The 22,431-nt window shown below is 51.3% G+C and overlaps 1 protein-coding gene across 3 annotated transcripts in view; it reads right to left on the bottom strand.

Annotated features, from left to right (window-relative positions):
• CACNA1E (calcium voltage-gated channel subunit alpha1 E) overlaps positions 1-22,431 on the bottom strand; it is a 117,579-nt gene that overhangs the window by 10,549 nt on the left and 84,599 nt on the right. For all 3 annotated transcript variants that reach the window (XM_026084678.1, XM_026084679.1, XM_026084680.1), the window contains 13 exons: positions 20,290-20,301; positions 17,627-17,723; positions 16,286-16,446; positions 15,709-15,846; positions 14,917-15,118; positions 14,556-14,720; positions 13,580-13,690; positions 11,871-11,954; positions 11,627-11,752; positions 11,361-11,426; positions 8,702-8,793; positions 7,901-8,066; positions 7,061-7,188 (listed from right to left, as the gene is read on the bottom strand). In XM_026084678.1, the coding sequence (XP_025940463.1) occupies positions 7,061-7,188; positions 7,901-8,066; positions 8,702-8,793; positions 11,361-11,426; positions 11,627-11,752; positions 11,871-11,954; positions 13,580-13,690; positions 14,556-14,720; positions 14,917-15,118; positions 15,709-15,846; positions 16,286-16,446; positions 17,627-17,723; positions 20,290-20,301 (1,548 nt within the window). The remainder of the gene's footprint in view (positions 1-7,060; positions 7,189-7,900; positions 8,067-8,701; positions 8,794-11,360; positions 11,427-11,626; positions 11,753-11,870; positions 11,955-13,579; positions 13,691-14,555; positions 14,721-14,916; positions 15,119-15,708; positions 15,847-16,285; positions 16,447-17,626; positions 17,724-20,289; positions 20,302-22,431) is intronic.

Raw genomic sequence — 22,431 nt, 5'->3', positions numbered from 1 at the left:
CAACTCACCCCTCTCCTCTCTGCTGCTGGCCTCAAGCGCCTGTCTCGCTAGCAGTCTGGGAATTCTGGTCTTGTCTCAGCCCCTTTCCTAAAGCCCTCCAGAAGCCCCCAACTTGTCCCACAGGTTCCAGGGCTGTGTGCGAGTGGTATAAATCAGATACACGGCACTCGAGCCATGGGTTATTTGAGATACGGTGGTTTGTACCACAGCGACTCAAAGTGTTCTGTGGCCTCTGTAGCGTCTTCCCTCCCGGGGGCCTGGGTATTGCTTTACGTCGCCACCTAACCCATAGCCRGAAGGCTGTGTATCCCCATCTCATAATGTCTATGCAATTGGGAGGCAGCATCTTGCATAGAAGGCAGTGGGCCAGGGTCACTTGTCAAAGGAAGATGCCCAGTTGCTTCCGTCTGGCTCTGCGGATGGACCACTTTCCCACCATGCACCAGTGCAAAAGGCATGCTGAATTGGCTGAAAAAACAAAACCAGGAGGAAAAGTTGTACATGCCATGCTCCCGCCCTGGCTCTCTCCCACATGCGGCTGCAAGTTCCACCAGGATGGAGTTTAAAGAGTCTCAGCAGAGGCAGCTGTTTGGGCCTTCCAACATTGGGGTTCGTTTGGGTTTCCCAAGTGAGACAGCTAGGACGGACCCCCACCTCGTGCTCCTCTTCTTTGTAAGAACCTGCCTAGGATTGCTGCAGTGAAGAACACTACCAAAAACAGGCCACTCGATGATGCCCTGAGCTCTTCACCAGGCTGAAATATTTGGACTGTGACTCCCTCTCTCCGCACATCCTGGAAACTGTTCAAATATATCTCCCAGGGATCCTGGGCTTGGCCACCTCTTCTTCCCCTCGTACCAGGCTTCCAATCTGCACTGCAACATTCAGGATGGTTAATGATCAAGGGCAATCTTGCAACAGCAAAGGCATCAACCATTACAGATGGGCTGGGGAAGTGGCTGCTGGAGAGGAACCTGTCTCAGCTGAAGCTGCCTGGGAGAGAGGGAATTGCCAAAAAATAAAGCACTCTCTGCAGGATCCTGACCTCTTCCCTAGCCATTTGCTGAGAGCAGTGTGGAAAGGGGAGAAGAAGATACTTTCTCTTCTCAGGGGTACCAACTAGTTTGAAAGAGCTCCCTGACCAAAGAGGCCCCCACCAAGATTAGTCCTGAAGTTTCCGGTGTGAAATAGAGATGTTGATGAATAGTCAGCAGCCACTGTGCAACAGGAGCTGTTTGGGGTGCAGGCACAGAACAGACTGGGCAAGCTTCATTCCCTTTGCAACCCGACAGAACTAAATGAGTTGAAAAGAGGACTGATAACAACACTGGTGACTATCAGGCAGGATGATCAGGAGAAAATATCCAGAGCGGCAGGTCCACCACTCCATAAACACATCTGTGTTCATTTCTGCAAGTCACGATTCTTGCAGTGCCTGGCAGGATTCGGCTGTGGGCTCCTTTCTTACATCATTTTGGAAATTATGGCTCTTCCTGCTGCTAGGAAGGTGAAGCTGTACACTGTAGAGCATGAGACAGGCTCACCAAACTGAAAGGTGAGCGAGTGCCTTGGGTTTCCATTTTGGGTTCTGGTCCATAGTGGCAAGATGTGACCATCATGTGGATTTTTTCTTCTTCAGATGCTTTTCAGAAATTGTTCCAGGCCTACAGTAGGTATCTCTGAAAATCTCTTATGTCCTTGAAATGCCCCCTGCTCAGGGAGGCAGAAGACCAAAGTACAGAAGGGATTGATGGCTGAAAGTGTATGGCCTCCTTCACATGACAGTAGAAGCTAGTCTCAGTCTGTCTCTGTTTCCCCCTTGAGTTCATTCATCTTCACTGCTCTGTCCATCCCACAAAGGCACAAGAGATCCTGCAGAGTTCTCTCTTATCAGTAAGCATTACAGGTACCTTTCTGAGCACGTCTCCTCATGATAGACATAAGTCATACTTTTGTCAGCTCTAGTGAGGGCAAAAATCTCCTTCAGGGTGTGCTGATGTTTCTTAGCGCATCCTGAGACTGGGGAAGGACTGGGGAAAATATACCAAGAAAAAACAAAGCTCCAGAATATTCATGCTGTGACTTCTTCCGAATCAGAGTCCTTATGCATGGGAAGCATGGGACTTACAGACAAATCTGTCCTGCTGCAGACTTGACTGCTGCCACAGTGAACAGCATTTGCCTAGTATCTCTCCCTTCAGATCCAGAGAAGTCTATGCCAAGTAGGTCACTGCACCAGATGATACGGTTTAGGAGAGCAGCCTTTGCCAGTGAAGCCCTGATGGCAACTGAAAGACTAGAAATTCCTCTTGAAGGAGTATTCTCTCTGCAGGGATCTGAGCAAGTGCCCTTAATAAAACCCCTTGTCCTTTACCAGGGATGCAACAGATATGAGTGGAAAGACTGCAAGGACCCTTTCCTTGAATGAAAGAGTGATTTGAGATTCTTGCAAGAATTCCCACCTTTATGTAAAGGCCTCTTCATAAAAGAGATGATGGAGCATCCAGGCCTTGTCTCGCTTCCTCTGGTTTGCTTCTGTTGTTAGCCTGCCCCACAAGATTTCAAATATGCATAGGGTAAATTTTTAATCCTCAAATATGCTGGAAAGCAAAAAGAGCTCCCATGATGTGAGGGAGGAGATGAAGCTGGCAGGGACAGGGGGAACCTTCTGGTTCCTCTCATGACTTTTCTTCTGTGTTTCTTGCAGTGACACACGGACATGAGCACAGGTTCTTAGGCAGACCTTAGCTCTCTTGCTCATGGAAATGCACTGGGAGGATACTGGTGAGAAGTGCCAGAGCATATTTGCCCCAAAAGGAGTCAACTGCAAAGTGAGGCAGATTCTTGCCCTGCGAATTGGTGTACTCTTATGAAGCCACAGGAAGGCAGGGGCCAGCTTCTCTCCCAGAGCAGACTTTGGGATTCATCCTCAAGATCAGCTGTGGAGGGTGACAGACCCACTTCAGTGATGCTGTCCTGAAGAAGCACTTCTGATGCAGCAAGGAAGATCTGGTGGCTACATCACACCATGAAGAGGAACCATCTTCCCTTCCAGAACAACAATCTGCAGATTAGGAATGCCTGAGTTTCCCTCCTATATCTTCTTAGAGGCTGGGAGAGAATAAGAGTGAAGGAAGAGCTCAGTGGTCTTGTGCCATGGACAGCGACAYGGCCACTGTGACACTTTGGAGAAGGTGGCAGGTGCAGGATTTTGCTCAGCCGTCACTCCAAAATAGAATTTAAAAGAATGTGCAAGCTAAATATACATAAGGAGGCCAAACTGCTGCCTCAGACTCATGTCTAGAAGCCAAAAATTTGGCCCAAGAAGAGGAATAGAAGTGGCTGAGCTCTGGAGAGTTGGGACAAGTTTGAATGGCTGCTGGAATCTGTAGCGAGAGGCACAGCCCAGGCATTGCAGATGAAGATGGCCAGCACAGAGCCAGTGAGCCTGCTGGCTCAGCTCTTTGAAGTCCCATGCTCCATCTCTTCACAGCGGGTCTGGCAAACCAAGTGCAAGATTAGGAAGAGTCTTGTTCCCCAGAGAAATGACTGTGYAGCATCCCAGTGCCATACTTAGAGGGGGTGCTGTCCCACTGTCTGGCATGGCACAGAGTCCCTTGGATCTCCTACAGGGAAAGGGGTCACCTTGGCCTCTTCTTCCTCCCCCCACTTCACTCTCCAAATCAATGACAAAGCGCCCAACATCCTCCTGCCTTTACTTTTCCCTTCCTTTCTAGGAGTAAACCAAATCTGAGCCCCATTCACCAGCCGGGGAAAAAACCTGCTCCCACTGAGGCCACTTTTAGAAGCAAAAAGGGAACAGAGCCATCGGGCCCGGCAGCCCCACAACTCCATTCCAGGCAGTGCTCGCTCCCTGCCAGGCACAGGGGCGCTGGGCAGCGCAGGGGCTTCCCGCACCGACAGAGCCAGGTAGGGGGCTGGCAGGGGACAAAATTTGTCGAAACCCACCCCGGGAGGCTCCGGGCCCCCCTGGACCCCATTCACGCCTCCCCTGCGGGGACAGCTGCTGGCTCTGGGAAGGCGTGGACCTCTTTAAACTCGAAGGAAAGCAACATAAGGGTTCCCTCGGGAGGCGCAGTGGTGGTGGAGCAGGGGGGGAGGGAGGGGTGGATGGTGCGTCCCGTGGCCAGGTTGTGGCGGAGGACTGGGAGGCAAACCTTGCACGCCACCCTGTAGGGGCAGTTCTCTCCTAGGCCCAGAGGAGGCGAGATCACCCGTACTAATTTGTACATATCCTTATACGAGATCCTGCCGCTGCAAAGGAAGCACAGGTGGGTTAATAGGACACTGAGAGGGTGGAGGAGAGGATGGAGAGCTTAACTGGGGGGCAGGGACTGTCTCTGGGCCAAGACCCCCAGGGGTCCAGGTCTCTTCTCCTTCTGGCTCTGTCAGACCCAGAGAGGAGAAAGCTGTGAGCTTAAGCATCAGCTACTGCCTCTCCATTACAAATCAGTTCATACCTCCTCATACGGACCCACACTGGAGTGGACAGTGCCCCTGGAGAAACATGGCTTTGGTGGTGAACACTGCCCCCATCTCCCTTCCTCCTAGTACCCCTGGCCACCTGCACCTAGTGGGAGAGGGCTGGGATTTTAGACAGAGTGAGGTTGMAACTTATTCTAGAAACAATGAGCCCTTTCGATGGAGTTGTGTCCCATCACACCACAAGAGAGCCTGGCCTTGCACGGCCAACTCTCTGGTCCTCAAAAGGTCTCAAGGAGGTTGGTAGCTGAGTCAATTGTATCTCCAAAATCTGGGGAACCTGAGACAGGGAGAGATAATGTGACCAGCTGGTGACTGGTGGGTCTGGCACTAGCACCTAGGTCTCTTGAGGTCCAGTCCTGTGCTCTGACCACCAGACCATGCTCTGCCAAGGGTACACATTATTAGAAGCAATCCCTCCCATACACACACCCCTCCTCACCCACAGAAGCACATATTCCCAGACCCGATTGCAGTAATCATGGAATACAGCCCATATCCCTCCTTTATCAGCAGAAATAGTTAAATAGTTGAGGCCGAGAGCAGACCTATAGTGCAGATGCTGTCAGATGCTGAGCTCCCAACACCAGCTCCAGATCAGAGTCCTTCAGAAAGTGGGACTGTATTGGGTGGAAGTACTGAGGTGCAGAGTACTGCAGGCCTCCTGGGCATCCTTAGACAAGCTTGGAGGGAAACCGCACGAGGAAGCAAAGCACAGCATTACCATTCTGCCTGGCATCTTTGCCTCTGGTTTCTCCTCGCCCTTCTCCCATCCCCGCTCCATTGCTGGCCAGAGATAACCCAACCATCTGGTGAAAAACAATCATTGAGCATTCCCAGTGTCAGACTCCACACAGTCTCCTTGCGACATCTTTCATGTGACGTTCTTCGTTTTGGTGTCAGGATGCAGAACTGCTGCCCCATTCAGGTAGCAGGACCCATTCAGATCTACTCACCCATTCCTCGGCCAGCGGTGGGGGCTAGGGCTGCCCCCACAGCCCCAAAGACACTGGCTTCTGTGCATGTTCCCTAACTGACTACACATCATGACAAAAGAGCACAGTTCTCTCCGACAAATCAGAGGAGGCCATGGCATCGAGTCATACTCTCAGTGACTGTCCTGGAGACCCAGGCACCAATGTGGGGGACAAGAGAATGAAATCTTCGGAGTGAAGAAGTCCTTCCCAAAAGTCACATGTGAGAAACCCCACATTCAGCAGCTGGATGCCTTATGGCTCTCACTTCTCACATCTGCTCTCCCTACTCTAGTGTTGATGGATATCTGCTTACATATGCTGAACTCTTCCTCTTTTACAAGGCATACTCACCTGCTAATAAGCAGAACAGCCTGCCTAGCAGGGCCTTTCATGGACAGCAAGACTACTGGTGGACTGCAACACTGGATGGAATACAGCCAGCACTAAACTGAACTGGGTTGTACAGAAATGGTGAAAGAAACTACACCAGGAACTGACGGTATTGGCATAAAGAAAAATCTTAGCTTGAGTTGGTCTCTCAAGATGCAGGAAATTAGCAGTGGAGGCAAAGGGTCTCCAAAGGAAGAGCATGCGGCTGCCAAGGGTTCCAGAGTTAAGATCACCTGCGCTCTCTGGCATGGTGATGGGTGGGACATGGCTGTCCCTAGGCTGGAGGAGGAAGGGGCCACACGAGTCACCCTCATGGTGCTGGAACTGAGTGGAGGGCAAACCTGCTCCCAAAAGTGCTGAGGGCTTCATAACTGCCCTAGGGATGCTCCAGACCACTCCGGGAGGAGCAGCTGAGAGCAGCTCCTCTGCAGCCATGTTGGGAGTGGAGCCAAAGCCCTGCAAGCCAGGGTACATACAGCTGCTGTGAGCCCAGCCCATTGCCAGGAACACACTGCTGTCTGCAAATGGGAGCCCTATTCACTAAGGCCCTCATCAGTGAAGGAATGAGTGCAGGAAACAAAGTCCCCCCCATCTCTAGAGCGGTGACTGGACCGGCCAGAATAACAACAAACCGGTCYTCCAGCCTACGCAGTTCCCAAAACACATAAAACATGCTCCAAACAAGGCCCTACATGGATGACCATCTCCCCACAGCTAGGAATAAGCCATGCTCACCCCTGCTCTGACAGGGAGCTACAAGGGCTCAGGGATCAGATGATGGAGAGCTGCTGTGTGCCTGCCTCAGGGCAGAGGCTGGCAGATGAAGACAGGGAAGGAAGCTGAGAGGGTTCTGCCCTCCACCGGGCTGTATGGTGGGATGGCAGGGCAGTCCACACGGCTGGAGAGGAGAGGGAGCGCAGGAACCTCCAGCTCTCAGGATAAACACCATGGCAAACCATTAACATCTCTGGAGTCTCACCCACTGCTTGGCACTCAAGATGCCTCTGCCACCAGGCATTGTAGGAACCAGCTGCTATCCTTGTAATGACCAYGAGCAAAAGCAGCTCCGATTCCCTTCCCTGACTGTCCCAGGTACCACAGTCAAATGGTTTCCAATAACAGAACACAGAAATACATATTTAAAACCAATTTTGAGAGGTTACTTGGGAGAGAAGGAGCTGACTACATACCACGCTGCTCTGTCATACTCTGCCCAGATCCGGACAAACTCATCTAGATGGTGAGGTCCCAGGATGGAGGAATCCCGAGTCAGGTATTCAAAATTGTCCATGATGACTGCCACAAACAGATTGAGCATCTAGGTGAAAGGGAAAAAGGCAGAGAGGAAGGCAGAGGGGAGAGAGGGAGTGGAGAATGAAAGAGAGAACAAGAGAAAGAAGGGTAATTGTRGGAAGACAGAATTAAATACGGAATCAACATAGAAAGAGCCTAGGTTTTCAGGGAGCTCTCCCATTCATACAGCTCCTACTAGACCCATGGGAAACTCTATGCCAAGCTCCCACCGAGTCCCACATCACATCAGTAGGCATCTCTCAGTAGAAGGCGCCCAGCTCTGCAGCCTCACTGCTCGTTGGGATGGCACTGCTCACCAAGCGTGGAGAGGTTAGCACCAGGGGATGTCACAGCAAAGGTGGAGGGACCCCTTCGGAGGAACAGCATGAGCTTGGCTGAGACGGTTGGAGCCGCTCTCCTCCCACGGCTGTAGCAGGGCTGCAGGGCATYGCAGGTGCTACAAGCTAACACCAAAGTGGCTTCCCCAGACACTGAGCATTTACTGAGACCTGTCAAACCCACTCAACGAGTTGCTGAGCTCCAYGCTGCTGCTCTTGGGGTCTCTGTGGGCCAAGTCCCTGCCAGACTGGGTCACCAGAGGAGCTACCCTGAACATCCCAGCCCCAGGAAAGATGCAGCCAAGGCATTCATGACAACCCTAGGGCTGGGGCATGGGTTAGGAGATCTGATGAGAGGGGGTCCTGCAAATTGATKGCTCGCAGAAAGAGAGAACTCACCAGGAAAGAGCAAAAGAAGATGAAGGAGACGAAGTAAACGTAGGCCAGGTCAGTGCCACAGCGCTCGTTCTCGTTCTGTCCAGATGTTGCCGTGGTGTCTGGCTCACAGCCTTTGCCCTCCAGGCAGGACAGCATGATCTCCTGCCATGCCTCTCCCGTGGCACTCCTGCACCAAGCACAGCCTCGCTCAGCAGCACGCAGCAGCACAGGAGCAAGCCAGGGGAAGGATGCCCCCAGGAAAAGCCAGCTGCCTTAGAAGAGGCCATGCAACCCCCTAGCTGACCTAGGTACATCTCCAGCATGCAGTGGAACGGGGCACTGGGTCAGCAGAGACTGAATTGGACCCACACACATGGAGCCATGCCAGGGTGGTGCCGAGCCCCTTTGGAGGGGCAGGATTTCCAGCACAAGGAGAGCACCCCAGTTGCACAGGTGGACTGGTACCAGCCTCCTCCGCCCCATCCCGCACGGGTCCACGCAGCAGAGCTGCCATGCCATGCACRTCTCTTGTTCTCTGCCCTGACATTGCCTTGCAACTCCACCCCAGCTACTCGGTCTGTTTTGCACAGAGAGATGGTCATCTAGTTTTTTTCAAATGGTTTCCTCAGCTCCTGTGGCTGCGTGTTGCTCAGATACTTTTTAGCGACTCCAAAACCTGATTCCGCTGATCTCCACTGAACAGCCTGCAGGAGCACGGGGCTCAGAGGGAGGTGGGCAGCCTGCCTAGCTTTGGTCCTAGCATGCCTGGCCCCACAGATGGTGCCAAAAGAGTCTTCTGTGGGTCAAACACTGTTTGCTTACCTGAAAAGGAGCATCAGGGAGCCCAAGAAACTGCGGAAGTTGTTGTGACGGTTAATGTGGCTTTCCTCATCGAGTTTGATATTCCCAAAAACCTATCGAGGGAGAAAAAGGGAYGAAAAACATAAATCTGGCACAAGAGCTGCTGAGCCAGGACATATACTGGCCCCCTCTGCCAGAGCACCAACAGGGATAGGAAATGGTTACGTCCCCCTGCACCAGACCAAGCCGACAGCCTCCTGCAGCGCCCCGGGCAGCGSGCAAAGTGGTGCTTTCACCTGGCGGAGCCCGTTCGTCAGGCGACAGCTCTGCTCCCGGCGAAGCAGCTGCACGTTCACCTTCGCCCACGGGTACCCGTGTGCATGCTGTGCTGCAGGGACCGCTCCCAGCGGGCRTACCATCCTCAGCGCAGTGGGCCCCAAAAGTGACCGAGAGCTCACTCGCTCTCTCCAGTGACCCCCAGCAAACCCCCTCCCTGTAAAGGCCCACCGGTGCAAAGCTAGAGCGCCAGCGAGGGGAACTGGCGCTAAGCGGCAATCAGGGAAGAGAGACTCTCCTCTCCTCAACAGAGATTTCTGGTACGTGGTAAAGGCTGTGAGAGGCCAAGCTGCCATGGAAACAGGAGCACAGAGGACCTGGGATCAACCAAGTCCAGCCACTGCACGTTTCACCAGGCTCCACGCACATTCGCCTCCTGCATTAACAGGAGGCATCTGAACACTGCACAGCAGTCAGGAGGTCCCCTGGTTTCTTGGAGCCACAGGGACAAGCAACATGGTCACTCAGGGCTGGCTTTCAGTCCTGGAGCATTGGTGGGGTGGATGGAAACCCCCAGGCATGTGCCAGTGTGGTTTGGCACAGCAGCACAGACAGGGGTGACAGGTCTGGTCTGGAGTCGGGGTGACTCCCRCAAATGCTTGGAGGCAAAGCTTGCAATTGACTGAAAAACTTGTCAGATCCATCCAGATCCTCTTCAGCAGGACAGGATRGACCCACCAAGCTCAAATGGCATAGCCTGTTCTCTGCTTCAGGAGCCCTTTTCCTCCACTTTATAACAGCCCCATGCTGGCTCGCTGGCGCAGACCCAGAGAGGAGCCCAGCAGAGACCATCGCGGTGGATTGCACGAGAGACAGACTGACCACTAACCCACCAAGGACAGCCAGACAACTGAGACTGGTGTGCCCAGGCCCTACCCAGGAGGTCCTCAGGGCCAAAAGAGGCAATGAAGCCCCAAACTTGGAGAATATCATAATAATGACCCACAGACACGGCCATGGAAGGACATAACAAATGTTCGTAAAGTGCCTTAAATAGGAAAAATGAGCTGTTATTACTGTTAAATATTTATTCTACTTTCCGTGAATCTAAAAATATACTAACTACAGAGTATTTTTTTCCTGTACAGGTTTTTTGGAATGTGTAATTGTAGAATATTTTCTGCCTCCAGCTATTTTGCTCAAATAACACCCACAGACTTTACTGCTTGGGGATTTGTTCACAATGGTGTTAAAAAAAATAAATCAAATACTATCACACCGCAGAGAGGGGGGCTGAGTCAGATGGCAGTTGTTTAGAGCAGAGAACACCTGGAGCCGGTGCYGGGATGTGTAGGACAGAGTGGCCAAAAACAGCCACTCGATTTTCAGGGAGGGAGAGAGGGGGTGGAAGAGACTAAACACCAGCATTGCCAACCAACAGAGGGAAGCCAGATTCTCTCTGTGTCTGAGCAGGTGGCAACTATGATATCCACTGCCTCCCCAAAATCTACTTCCCCCACCCAGACCTTCCCAACTGTGAGCATCAGGCAATCACATTAGTTATTGTGATGGCTCACCCATCAAGCAACTCAAAATCCTGAGTATTAATAGTCAAAGATGCTTTGTCAGATACTCAGCGTGGGTCTTAGTCATCACACTACAAAGCCAACCCTGCGAGGCATTTCAGCACATGTTTAAGTGCTTTAACTCACATGCTTATTTTTTACTGGACTGAAGTCTAAAGCTCACGTTTTCCAGTGCTTTGAGGACCACYACCCCCCTGGTAAGGTCATTGCAGGTCCCTAAGCTCAAGATCCCAAGCAGGTTGTCAACAGTGTGGCTATCAAATAAACCCTTCATAGAGGGACAGGCAGATACTAGGTTGTAGGGAACAACACGATTAACCATCCGTTCAGATGGAGAACACAGAAGGCTGCTCACCAGGTCTCTCAGACATAAAATCAATCTCTGGAGGCTGGTAGGGACAGGGAGTTGGAGATAACATATAATTTCTAACACTGAAATGGGTTGTGATTTGAAAGCATCTGTCCACATAGGCTTCCCAGCTGAGTCCACAAGGACACGTCTCCCAGAGTCCAAATCACCCTGAGGATTGCCTCTCTGCACACCTATCCTTTTGGTGACGTGGGGAAGGCCAGTTGAGGGACTTGACCAAACAAGCAGGTGGCAACCCCACGAGAGTATTCACTTCTGCTGCTCAGGAACAAACTGTTCCACCCTCAGACAGGGTGGGTGTTCCACCAGATGTTCCACCTGGATACCATGACCTAGTAAAGCAATGACAGGCAGGCACCAGGCTGGCTCTTGCTCAGTGTAATGCAGAGGACAAGTTCGTTCAGCCTGTCCACTCCAGAGAGATGCAGTCCTAGCTGTCTATACTCACCTGCATCCCAATGATCGCATAGATGAAAAAAAGCATCGCAATCAAGAGGCAGACATACGGGAGGGCCTGCAAGAGAAACACGTGAGTCATCTCATTTAGCACAGTCCAACTTCAGAGGAGTGCAGAGAGCACAGTGAGAAGGTAAACTGYGGCAACCCACTCCTCCTGCAAGTCAACAGGTCAGAAGGGCCTTGGGAACAGCCTGCGTTTGGGAGCTTCGCCCCAAGCCTGCAGCTCAAGAGGAGACCAGGGCATGTGGGGTTTACCTTGAAGGACTGTACAAAAGTCCAGAGCAGGATCCGGATAGTGTAACCCTGGCGGAGCAGCTTGATGAGCCGAGCAGCCCGGAACAGCTTCAGAAAGCTCATGTTGAAGCTGCTGGTGTTCACCAGCTGGGAGGAGATTAGAGCGTCAGAAGAAGGCAGAAACCCCCACCCCTTATCGGTATGCCCTGCCACCCCCAGCCCTGGTGCAGAGGCAGACACAGCACATGATCCCRCATGTTTTCACCTTGGTGTCTGTCAGGATGATCTCTGTAATGCTACCGATGACAGTGATGAAGTCAAAGATGTTCCAGGTGTCCCGGAAATAATTCTGCAAGAGAGAGGACAGAAGGAAGATGGATTTGAATACGGTGACAGCAGGTCTGAACGGCGCTGGGACATGGGCCAAGTCTGCTCACAGGCAATGATGACAGCGGCAAGACCTGGCCACCCATTTGTATGCGGCCAGAGTCTGGAGCACTGTCCTGTCTCTGCGACAGTGACACACCAGAACGTGTTTACAGGGAGCAGCTCTTCCTAGGAGATGACTCAGTCATCGAACAGGCCACTGGTGAAAGGGAGTGCCAAAGCAGCGCAGCSTTCTCTCACCTGCTCCRTAGGACCCTGAGGGGCAGGATCTCCGGGCTCAGTGCTGCTTATCCGAAAGCGAGAGGGGGACGGGGTTAAGTGCTCGGTAAATCAGGCCGGAGCCAAGGACAGCACGCAGGTCCCCAATTCCTGTCCCCCTGTTTGATCGGCAGGCTCTGCAGCCTCCTACACAGACCCACGCTTCGCTGCAGCAGCAGGTCCCTGCTACGCTCTGCCTCACGAGCACACAAGCTGCTCCAACCCTCCATCTGCTGGCACCGCGTTCTGGCCTCATGCTCCTGGGAGGCACTTGCAGATCACTTCTCAAGCACCAGAGGTGAACAGACCCATCCAGAACCGGGAAACCCAGCTTTTTAGAGGTCACAGTCAACCCTAGTCAGGCTGCAAAGGTGCTGAGGCCCACAGCTCGTCACACTGACCATTACAGCCATGTGGCTGCTTTGTCCTCTTCCTTCTGGGTATGTGGATCCATCTCAGCCCTTGCTGTGCGAAAGGGGCTCTTTGCGCAGCACCTGGTGGGTGCAAGACAGGACTTGACCACGACTGGGGCTGTTGGGAGCAGTGAAGGGGGCTAGAAACCCTCCCACTATTGGATCTCATCTACTGGGTCAGAAACAGAAAAGAAACTAAAAAAGAGCAAATCCAACAGTTGCTCATAAGCTACAAATGCTGGCTAAAGAAAAGGAAGTCTGCGGCTGCAAATCTTAAACAAGCAGCTGGGGATTTGAGGAATGGGAATTAAACAGGAAGGCCTCACCACTGGTCAAATCTGGTTCAACTGATCTAGCCCAAAGACAGCAACAGACTGGCATCTCATGGCCTTAGTCCAGCTCCTGGAGACAAGCGGTCACACAACTGCCACCGCCAACACAACAGGCAGCAGCAGTCATTTAGCAGAATGACTGCACACCATACGGTCCAGACAAAGTACCACAGAAATGAGGCAAAAAGCAACGGTGTGGTTTCCCCCAGCATGACATTCACATGCAGTAATGGAAATCTGCTTAAAGTCACAGCAGTGCTGAACTTCGACTGTGGCAGGGACCCCGATACCACAGATTACACTGATCTCTTTAGGACAGTGACTCCACAACCCGTGGCAGCTCTCTCTAGTGGTCTGACAACCTAGAAAGGTTTGTGCTGACCAAGAAATCCAGCAGTGGGAAGTTTAATGAGAACCAAAGGAGTGATTCCAACACCCAGCCTAAAAGCAGCCCTCAGTCTGACACCCAAAATAAATAGCAGCTACCTCTCATTACTAACACTTCCTTCCATGAACCAAGGAGTTGAACTGTGCTGCCAAGGCCCAAATTAACTGCAAACTTGTCAAGAACTGGAGTCACTTACCAGGAAGCCAAAAGCAATGATCTTGAGGACACACTCCAAGGAGAACACCATGGTGAACGCGATGTTCAGGTACTTCAGGGCCAGCTCATAGGTATATGGAGCAGAATAGTACTGACAGAAAGAGAGAGACATTACTAGCTAGCATGGGGCCTGCCATCATGTCGGTTGCTGACTTTCCTGGGGAGAAATCTTCAGTGGCCCATGCTTCTTGCCCTTGGTGCCTTGAGACTGTCTCCTCCTTCCCCTTTCTACCCCTCTCACAGGACTGTTGCCATTGCTTCTAATAAGGAATCACAGAATAAGTCCTGATCTTTCTGCAATAGTTAAGAGGTCTGAAAYATCCTCTGGTTTGGGGAGGGTCTCACCTCCAGTTAGGGGAGAGTGTCATCTCCATTTCTGAGGTATGTGGTGTTTCGAGTGACTATGCCAAGGGAATACGTGCTGGGACAAATGTTAGCAGGCAGTAAGCACTCTTGAGTGATCTTGTCACTATTCCCCACAGGCAGCAGAGATAGCCCTTTATAGGAAATAGGAGTTTTCTTACATCCTCTCAGTACAAGTTTTGAGGAGAGAGATGCAGTTGGAGGGTGGATTAGAGCAAGTTTCCATGTGGGGGAGGTACAAAAATCCCAAACCCAGACTTGGGAGAGAAGAACTGTGTTCAGACAAGCAAATTACTTTGCCAAATACTTCATCTGGATGTGAAAACTTGCAGGGACCTTTCTCAGACCTCTTGAAAAGCTGCCCTGGTGCAATATTGGATTGATTACCATTCACAGCCACTGAGCACTGTATGCTAAAGACACCACTGCAGGAGCTCAGCTTGTGAACCCCATCAAGCAACAACAAGATGATGCTCAAACTCTGTCTCAAAGCATCTCCTAGAAACAAGCAAAATACCCTCTGATGCTGCCCTGCCTAATCCTCCTTCCCTCCCACCATCCTAACCAAGGCAGGCTCACCCTGAYCAGCTTACCTTCATCATCAGAACCACAGTGTTCAATGCTATCATGGCCATGATGGTGTACTCAAAGGATGGGGAGACCACAAAGTGCCAGACCCGGTACTGGAAGGTATGCCGGTTCTGTGGCATGTAGCGCGTGAGGGGCTTGGCACTGATGGCAAAGTCAATGCAGGCTCTCTGGAATAAAACAATGTGCATCAGACCCCAAACGATGGCAACACGGGGGACAGTGGCTGCCACGCTCCCTCCTCCATGGGCTGGACAGGCAGGTCGCTCATGGGTTTCTCACACAACTGGCCAGCTCCAGGCTCTCAAACTGTCTGCTACAACAGCAAACACAAAAACATCCTCTTTTCCCCTCCCCAGACTGTACCTCGTTCTTCTCCAGACTGCACTCCTCCATCATTTTGTCTCCTTGCTCTTGGAACGTGATGATGATGAGAGCCACAAAAATGTTGACGAAGAAGAAAGGGAAGACCACAAAATAGACAACATAAAAAATGGACATCTCCATGCGGTTACTGCGGCTGGGCCCGCGGTCCTCCTCCGTCACATCCACCGAATGTTGCAGCACCCTGTGGGCAGACAGGCGAAGAGAAGCAACCAGAGATATGTCCACCATGACTGCCACCACGCGGCACTCTTCACAGGACAAGCATCACCCGCACTTTACAGCCACCTCAATCTGCCCACACTTGTAACAATGACAAGATAAACTTCAGTCTTAATCCACTTTGCAAGTATGACCCTTCAGAGTGGCTATAGGCTCATTTTATGGTGCTCTGGCTACAACCCTGACGGAAAATGGATTTTCCAGTGCTCTGCACACAGAGACAAAGATTGCCTAAGCTCTCTTTAGAGTGGAGAGAGGGCTAGTCCTATAGTTATCTCTAAAACAGATCTGAAATACATTTCAGGGCCACACAGGAGAAAGGATTATCTTTCATTCACTTCCTAAGGAAGGAGCTAATTGCAGCCCTGGTCCCAGCCTCATAAGGGGGCTAATGCTCTTTTGTCCTGAAATTATTTCTCATCCTTCCTCTCCTTTCCTGCTCAGCAGTTTCTCTCTCAGCTCTGCATGGATGCAGCCAGTTATTAACCCTACCACATGAACGGGGCTGTGCCCAGCTCTATTCAAGGAAAGAAGACAGAGCAAGATACTCACTGGGGCCAGCCTTCACCAGTGGAGACTGTGAACAGAGTAAGCAAAGCCCAGATTATATTGTCATAGTGAAATTCATGGCGTTTCCATTCCCGGCACTTCACTTCCATCTTGTTCTTCTCGTGGTCCACATAGTTCCCTCTGTAAGGTTGGGAGAGAATAATGATCTTGCTTTACATTGTCAGTCTGTGAGATGGTGGTTTTAAACCATGGGGCAGTGTGCGTGTGCRGTGGGGTGGGATGCCTCTCCTCCTGCAGGGCTGGAGAGAGAAATGTGGGGAGGCTGGATAACAAAACTGAGGGAAACAGAGAAAAGGAGACCAAAGGAGACAGAAGGCAGGAAAGCCAACAGGAGCAGAATATAAGGCTCCCTGTTCTGTGCCCCGCAGAAAATGCACAGCTGCTGACACAGATAGCAGCGGGGACAGGGCTCAGCCCTTGCYGTCTGCCCCAAGAAACTACAGCCAGGAGCGAGTCACAACCAAGGACTTAACTGGGAACCCCAAGATGACATTACACCCAGCACCCTGCCTTTGCCAGAGGTGTCAGCAGCATCAGACCTACTGAACAGGGCACCTACATGCAGTCTTTCTCCGTGTCCTTAGAGCTGTCAGTACAGTAGAAAAATTTCCCCTTGAAGAGCTGGACAGCAATGACAGCAAAGATGAACATGAAGAGCTTGTAGACAATAAGGATATTGAAGACGTTCTTCAGCGAAGTCACAACGCAGTCAAAGACAGCCTGCAGGAGAGGGCATAGCTCACCTTGGGGAACCAACAGACTCAGCAAAGGGCAGGACCAAAACCTTCCTCAAAACTGCCATGTGAAGAGACATTTCCCACTCCTGGTAGGAAAAGGAGGCAAGAGCCAGGCCTTGTCCCAGGCTATTTTGCAGATGAGTAATGTTCAGAGAACCCCCCCATGCACGCGCGCACACACACACACTTAGCAGCTCCTTAGGGAAGCAGCAATAATGCATATTTATATCCTCCAAAGGTCTCTGCAAACAGGGCAGCAGACAGGAGACTGTGATGCAATTAGCAGCACTCAAGACCAATTAGTAAATACTTCTTTGTTTAGCGTCACCTCGAATAACAAGGCAGACTGAATACCTCTGCTTGCAACTCCCCAGGCCTCAGAGGCTGCTTTTTCAGCCCTAGTTCTCAAAGCATTTTAGGAAAGAGAGGAATATCATCATGCCTGCTTTATGGCAAAGACAGAGGTGCCCAGAAATGAACTGACTYGGGCTGAAGTCCATCCACTGATTGGGAGGAAAAGTTAGGATGAAAAGCCACTTCTCCAGGGTGCCACCCTAGGCCTCATTCATCAGCTCATAAGCCCTTGTGAGGAAAATTCAGAGCTTCCTGGGTCTCTTACTCCCTGCTGGCTCTATATTCTTGATGGCTACAGTAGGGCAATCCATAATCCTACCCRCGTTGCACATATAATTCTACTTCTCAGATAGGAGATTCCCCTCTGGTGTAACATGATGACAGCACAGCACCAAAAAAAAAGAGGTTTGGCTCTGGTAGGAAAGATAATGRTCTTCAGAAAGAGATCTGAGCTCTCCCAAAGCTGGGGCAGCCTATCATCAGSAGAGCATCTGGGCTTTGCTGCCTTGTTTTCACTCCATCTCCAATTTCCCTGACAGAGGAACTAATTCTGATCTGTTGCAGATATCCAATTTGAGGGCAAGCTTGCTTTAAATGGCTCATTGGATAGCCAGATGTGAGACGGTTTGAAARGCATTGTGTTTGAAAACAGGGCTCATAAACACTTCAAGTGCTTTGAGAATTGCTTGTCTGTCGCTCATGAGCACATCAGCCCGTATGGTGCATGCATGGGGCCTGAGGGCATCATTCTGCTACCAACCAATTAATGCTGGAAGAGACTGAAATAGGCACAAAACGGGAAGCATTACCTTAAGTTTGGGCAGTCGCTTGATGGTTTTCAGAGGCCTCAAGACTCGCAGCACACGGAGAGACTTGATGGTCTTGATATCCCGGCCTTTGTTGGTCCTACCATGTTGGAGAGAGGCGCATGCACCCAAAAATGAAACGGAGAGACAATAACCTTCCAGACACCAGGCTCGACTCTGGGGTTTTGCAACAGCACACAGCTTCCTTCCCAGTACACACACACAGACGGACATGGGAGGGCCACACTCAGCAACGGGGGGGCAGCAACCACAAACGCGTTGCTAACAACGCTCAGCCCACCTGAATGAGTCTTCTTAACACACACTGACAACTGTCATAGCTGAAAAGTAAAGCAATCCTCTCCGTGTTGGGATTAGCACCTTTTCCCTTCGCTGGGGATCAGCTACCYTCGCAAACCCCCTTATTGTGAGAAGCAGTGTGATAACCAGGTTAAGGCAGGCAATGTAACACTCTCTCAGAGTAAGGCCGTCTGCTTGAAAGGTGTTGTGTGACACCACACTCCTCTCTGTCCCCAAGYCACACAGCTTGCCAGAACCAATAGGTTTGCTTCCCTAGTGCAGGCGTGTGCCATTTGTAAATGGGGTTTTGCAAACAACATTGCAAAYTGTTTTCTTCTGTTGCTAGTGGCCAGAAGAAATTTGCAATAAAATAAGGAAGATGCACGTTCTCAATGGGGGTCTACTTACAGGTTGCTCGGAAGGGTTGTCCATCACTGTTTAATCTGAGCATTCATGCTCCTTACATTCACCTAGGTCAGCGTTTGCTCTGTGCTTGGTTTGTTTGCACAAACAACAAACTTCTGCTCACTTTGTCTTACAGCTGCCTGCTGAACTGTAGAAGGGTCTCCTGCTGGAGGCAAGGGCTGATAGAAGGACGGCAAGGGAAAGGAGCATTGCTGAAGTGGGGCTGTTGCCCCCTTCTCCCATTAGCGCTGCCCAACACGGCCTGGTCTTTCATCTCACACACATGCAATGGCTCAGTCCTCTCTTACCCATTCGGATCAGGACAGCGCTTGCCTCTACCCCAAGCCAGCTGAGGGAGGCAGAGTTTAGTAGCAGGGCTATTTAGAAAAGAAGTACAAGACCCCTCATAATCCTCACTTCTTGAATGTGATGATTAATCCCAACCACAACGTCAGTTTTTTTCTTGTCTTTTAGCTAAAGCCCAGGGGCTGCCTGTGGAAACACGATCTCAGGGTGGTCAAAATCATCATTTGCACTGATGGAGCAGAGAGGTCCTGGCAAATGCGGTATGGTTTGTATCCACTGGGCATCTTCAAAAAATGTCAAGGAAATGACTTACAGCAACAGACACTCCAGGCAGCACAGCTCCTTTACAAGGGTTAACGAACAACAGGCTCACCCATTAAGAGATGTGACCAAAACCACTAATCCTGACTCCTTCACAGGAGCGCAGCCCCACAAATGCACAGGAAACAACTCTACAAACGGCCCCACAGCCCCAGTTCTCACCTCCCTTGCCTCCTGCTTCTGCTCAGTAACATAGCCTGGGTAACTGTCTGACCCGGGTCCCTGGGTGAGGATTTCAGGCCAACGTTCACCTTGCATAAACCTGCCGCTAAGGGCAACTGAACTGYGAGGATTTACATCTGCTGAGTATAAGACCTCTTCAGACCTAGTAGCAGGAGTGTCAGGAAACCTGCTGGCACGGATGTGCTTGAGATTCAACAAGGATACAGATAAAGGACTGGATTACACTCAGAGGAAAGCCTGGCCTTGCTATATCTAGGGGAGAGGATCGGTGCTCCCCAGAGCCCTGAGCTTGGCACAAAACACTTTCCTCGCCCTTGGGAGGATGTCAGGACCAAAGTCTCTGCGGTGTTTCAGCACAGGCAAACTCAGACACTGCCAGGATCTCATCGAGCAGAGCTGAGGAAGACCATCCTGCCTTCAACTCTCTAGAGGCACCGTTTTCCCCATCATCTGCTCCCCTGGGTGTGCTCCCCACCCCGTACACACACAGGGTACTTCACGGACACTGTGATCAGCAGTTACAGCATCCTGGGGGAGCGCAGGATAGTGCTCTCCTCTGAAGGAAAGGAATTACATTGCTTTCAAAGAAGATCTTGTCCACTTTTTCATTTGGGGACTAGAAATTAAATGTGTTGATTCATCCAGGGTCTGCAATTCATAATCTTCCTCCTGTCCACAGTGTAGCATCCTTGAGCAGCAGAATGAGTCTCAAGATGCTTGTTTGGCCAACTCAGCTAAGGACACATACCCCTATTAGTGCTTTCTGAGCAGAACAACAAAAACAACCAGGACTTCTTCCTGCACCGAGGGGTGCATTCCCTGATCTCCAGGGACTCACAAATGTTGCATGCCCTGCTCTCTAATTCAGAATAAAGTTCCCTTCCTTTCTGCTCAAGGCAGTTGCCCTTCAGAGACCATCAGCTGGGGTCTGGTGTGGAGCAGACCACCTTTAACACATCCCAGGGCGATGCACAGGATGCAGACTAGCACACTCCGACCTCTGCAAACACAGGTGGAAAGGGGGGGGGGGGAAACTCAGCTAAGACACAGCACAGTCACCAGACAGATGCACGGCCACACAAACCAACTCCCCCAGCAGCCCGCACTCCCCCAGAGCCAGCACCCTGAGAAGAAGCAAACAGCATAGTTACCCCAAAGCATTCCTGTCGGCGATCCGGTCAGGCAGCCACAAACCAGCAAAACCAAAAACACAGAGAGAGAGAAAAAAAGAAGAGGGAAAGAAGATAAGAAAACTGACAGGAGAGAAGAGTCACCAGGACAGGACCTATCTCCAGGGATATCTCCTCATCTCTGGCATAAGTCGGGAGCCCCCGGCCCTCCTTCCTGGAGGACTTGGGAGAGAAGGATGTACAGAAACCTGTTTCAAGAGGAACCTGCGGACAGAGGGACAGCAGGTGACACTGGGCATGAGCACAGCCCTCCGCTGCCCAGAGTTACAGGGGAGACCTTGAGGCTTGCTGCAACCAGCCAGAGGAAGGTACCTGAGAGGAAACCTACCTGCAAGGCCACAACTCCCATTCAAACACTGCTTAGCTTTGGGAAGTCACCTGCCCTGCGAAATCCACTGAAAACCCAGGAACAGCCGAACTCCCCTGACCTGCAGTGCTGGTTGGACTGGATCTCCTGCCAAGCAGCAAACCAACAGGACTCAGATGAGACAAGCAGCAAGGGAAATCCAGGAGGTCCCTAAACGTGACCAAAGCTCCATTGCAACTTGAGCTGAGTCTCTGCCATGCATACGCTGAGTGCTCAGCACTACAGGGAAATGGGTCAAAGTCCTACAAAGCAATATGCTTCTTAAAAATCATCCATATTAAAATAACCCCAGGCTCTACTCATTGACTACATGTTGATGAAACAGGTGAAGATACACTTAACAAGCAATAGTTAGCTCTGTAGCACTTCCCTGATGGAATAAAAGGCCTTGGTCCTGCTCAGTCTCAGACCAGGTCTATTAGCTTTTTTTCCTGATACGTAGGGTGCTCTCTTGCTTCCAGACAAAACTGAAAGGTTTGTGGCAGTGGGTTCAAGGAAACGCTGCTTGGCAAAGAGAAAGAGGTAGGTCTTCTGGGTACCTCTGGATGGAGAGACTCCCACCCTGGCTGATCAGATCACGCTAAGGAGGGATATGCACTGACCACCCCACTCTGCAGAAATGGGACATGGTCAACCCTTCGTGCTACTGGAAATCCACAGAAACAGGTATTACCACCTCTTGGCAGCTCTGTAAAGCTGCAAGAGAGTGCTGCTTCTTTGTGTAATGCCTCATCAGAGGGTGCCATGGGAGGCAAAAGCTAGCAGCATCTTTAGTTATGGTTCTGGTTATTTCAGCTAATTTAATTTGAACTCTTTGGAGATTTACGGTTTTATATTGGGCTTTTTATTTAGGCTGCATTTGGACTGACGTATTAGCTTTCCACGCTGAGAGCTACGGACGATTGGAGAGAAGCGATGGCCTCTCAGTCATGACGTACAGACTCCGAAGGGACAGCGGGCAAGCCACAAGGTCATTGGGAGACAGGGCTTTACGGATGGAAACTTTCTCATTTTTTATTTTAGCCACAAGCTGACAGAGGCTATTTCTGCGCCGCCCCTGGGGCTCCCAAGGACTGCCGACCTGCTTAGGGCAATACTGTGCCATCACACAGCAGGCCAAACCATGGGGGCTGGCAGGCTGTAAACCCAACGTGTGGCCCAGTATTCACTATTGGTGGATGACATGGGCAGCCACTGGATCGCCTCAGAGATCTTCTGCTGACCAAGGCTTTAGAGGAGCACCACAGGAAAATCTAAATGCAGAGGGGAGCAGAAAATTCAAATGCCACAACATGTCCCAGCCTTCCTTCTTCTTGGAAGTGCAGGATCCCTTTCACAAGTCCCTCTTCACGTCCAGCTAGCAATGTATTCCCTCCTGCTGCTCTGCAGGCTGGTTTTTGGGCACCGCTCAAGGGAGGCTGATGAACACTGCCACTGTCAGAGGTCCCTCTTCAGCCCAGTGCTCTTAGTCACCCTGAGGAAACATCCCCTGAAGCCCCTGCCTTGCAGAGAGCAGGTCAGAGCACTGGTTAGATGGGCATATAAGCCGGAAAGGCCAAGGCAGCGTGCCATCGCTTTGCCCACCCAGCAAAGTGGAGCCAAGGTGTGTGATGCCTGGGAAGCAGCAGCGGAGAGGAGGACACGTTCACTCCTGCCCCTCTGCCCGCCTGTATCAAAGAGCTCATCAAGGGAGAAGAAAAAGAACAAAACATCAGCCGCAAGGGTTTTCCTCTTGA

The sequence above is a fragment of the Apteryx rowi genome, unplaced genomic scaffold (genome assembly GCF_003343035.1).
Source record: "Apteryx rowi isolate R43461 unplaced genomic scaffold, aptRow1 scaffold_65, whole genome shotgun sequence".
NCBI lineage: Eukaryota > Metazoa > Chordata > Aves > Apterygiformes > Apterygidae > Apteryx > Apteryx rowi.
Note: the sequence above shows the minus strand (reverse complement) of the source record. Positions and strands in the feature narration are given on the sequence as shown.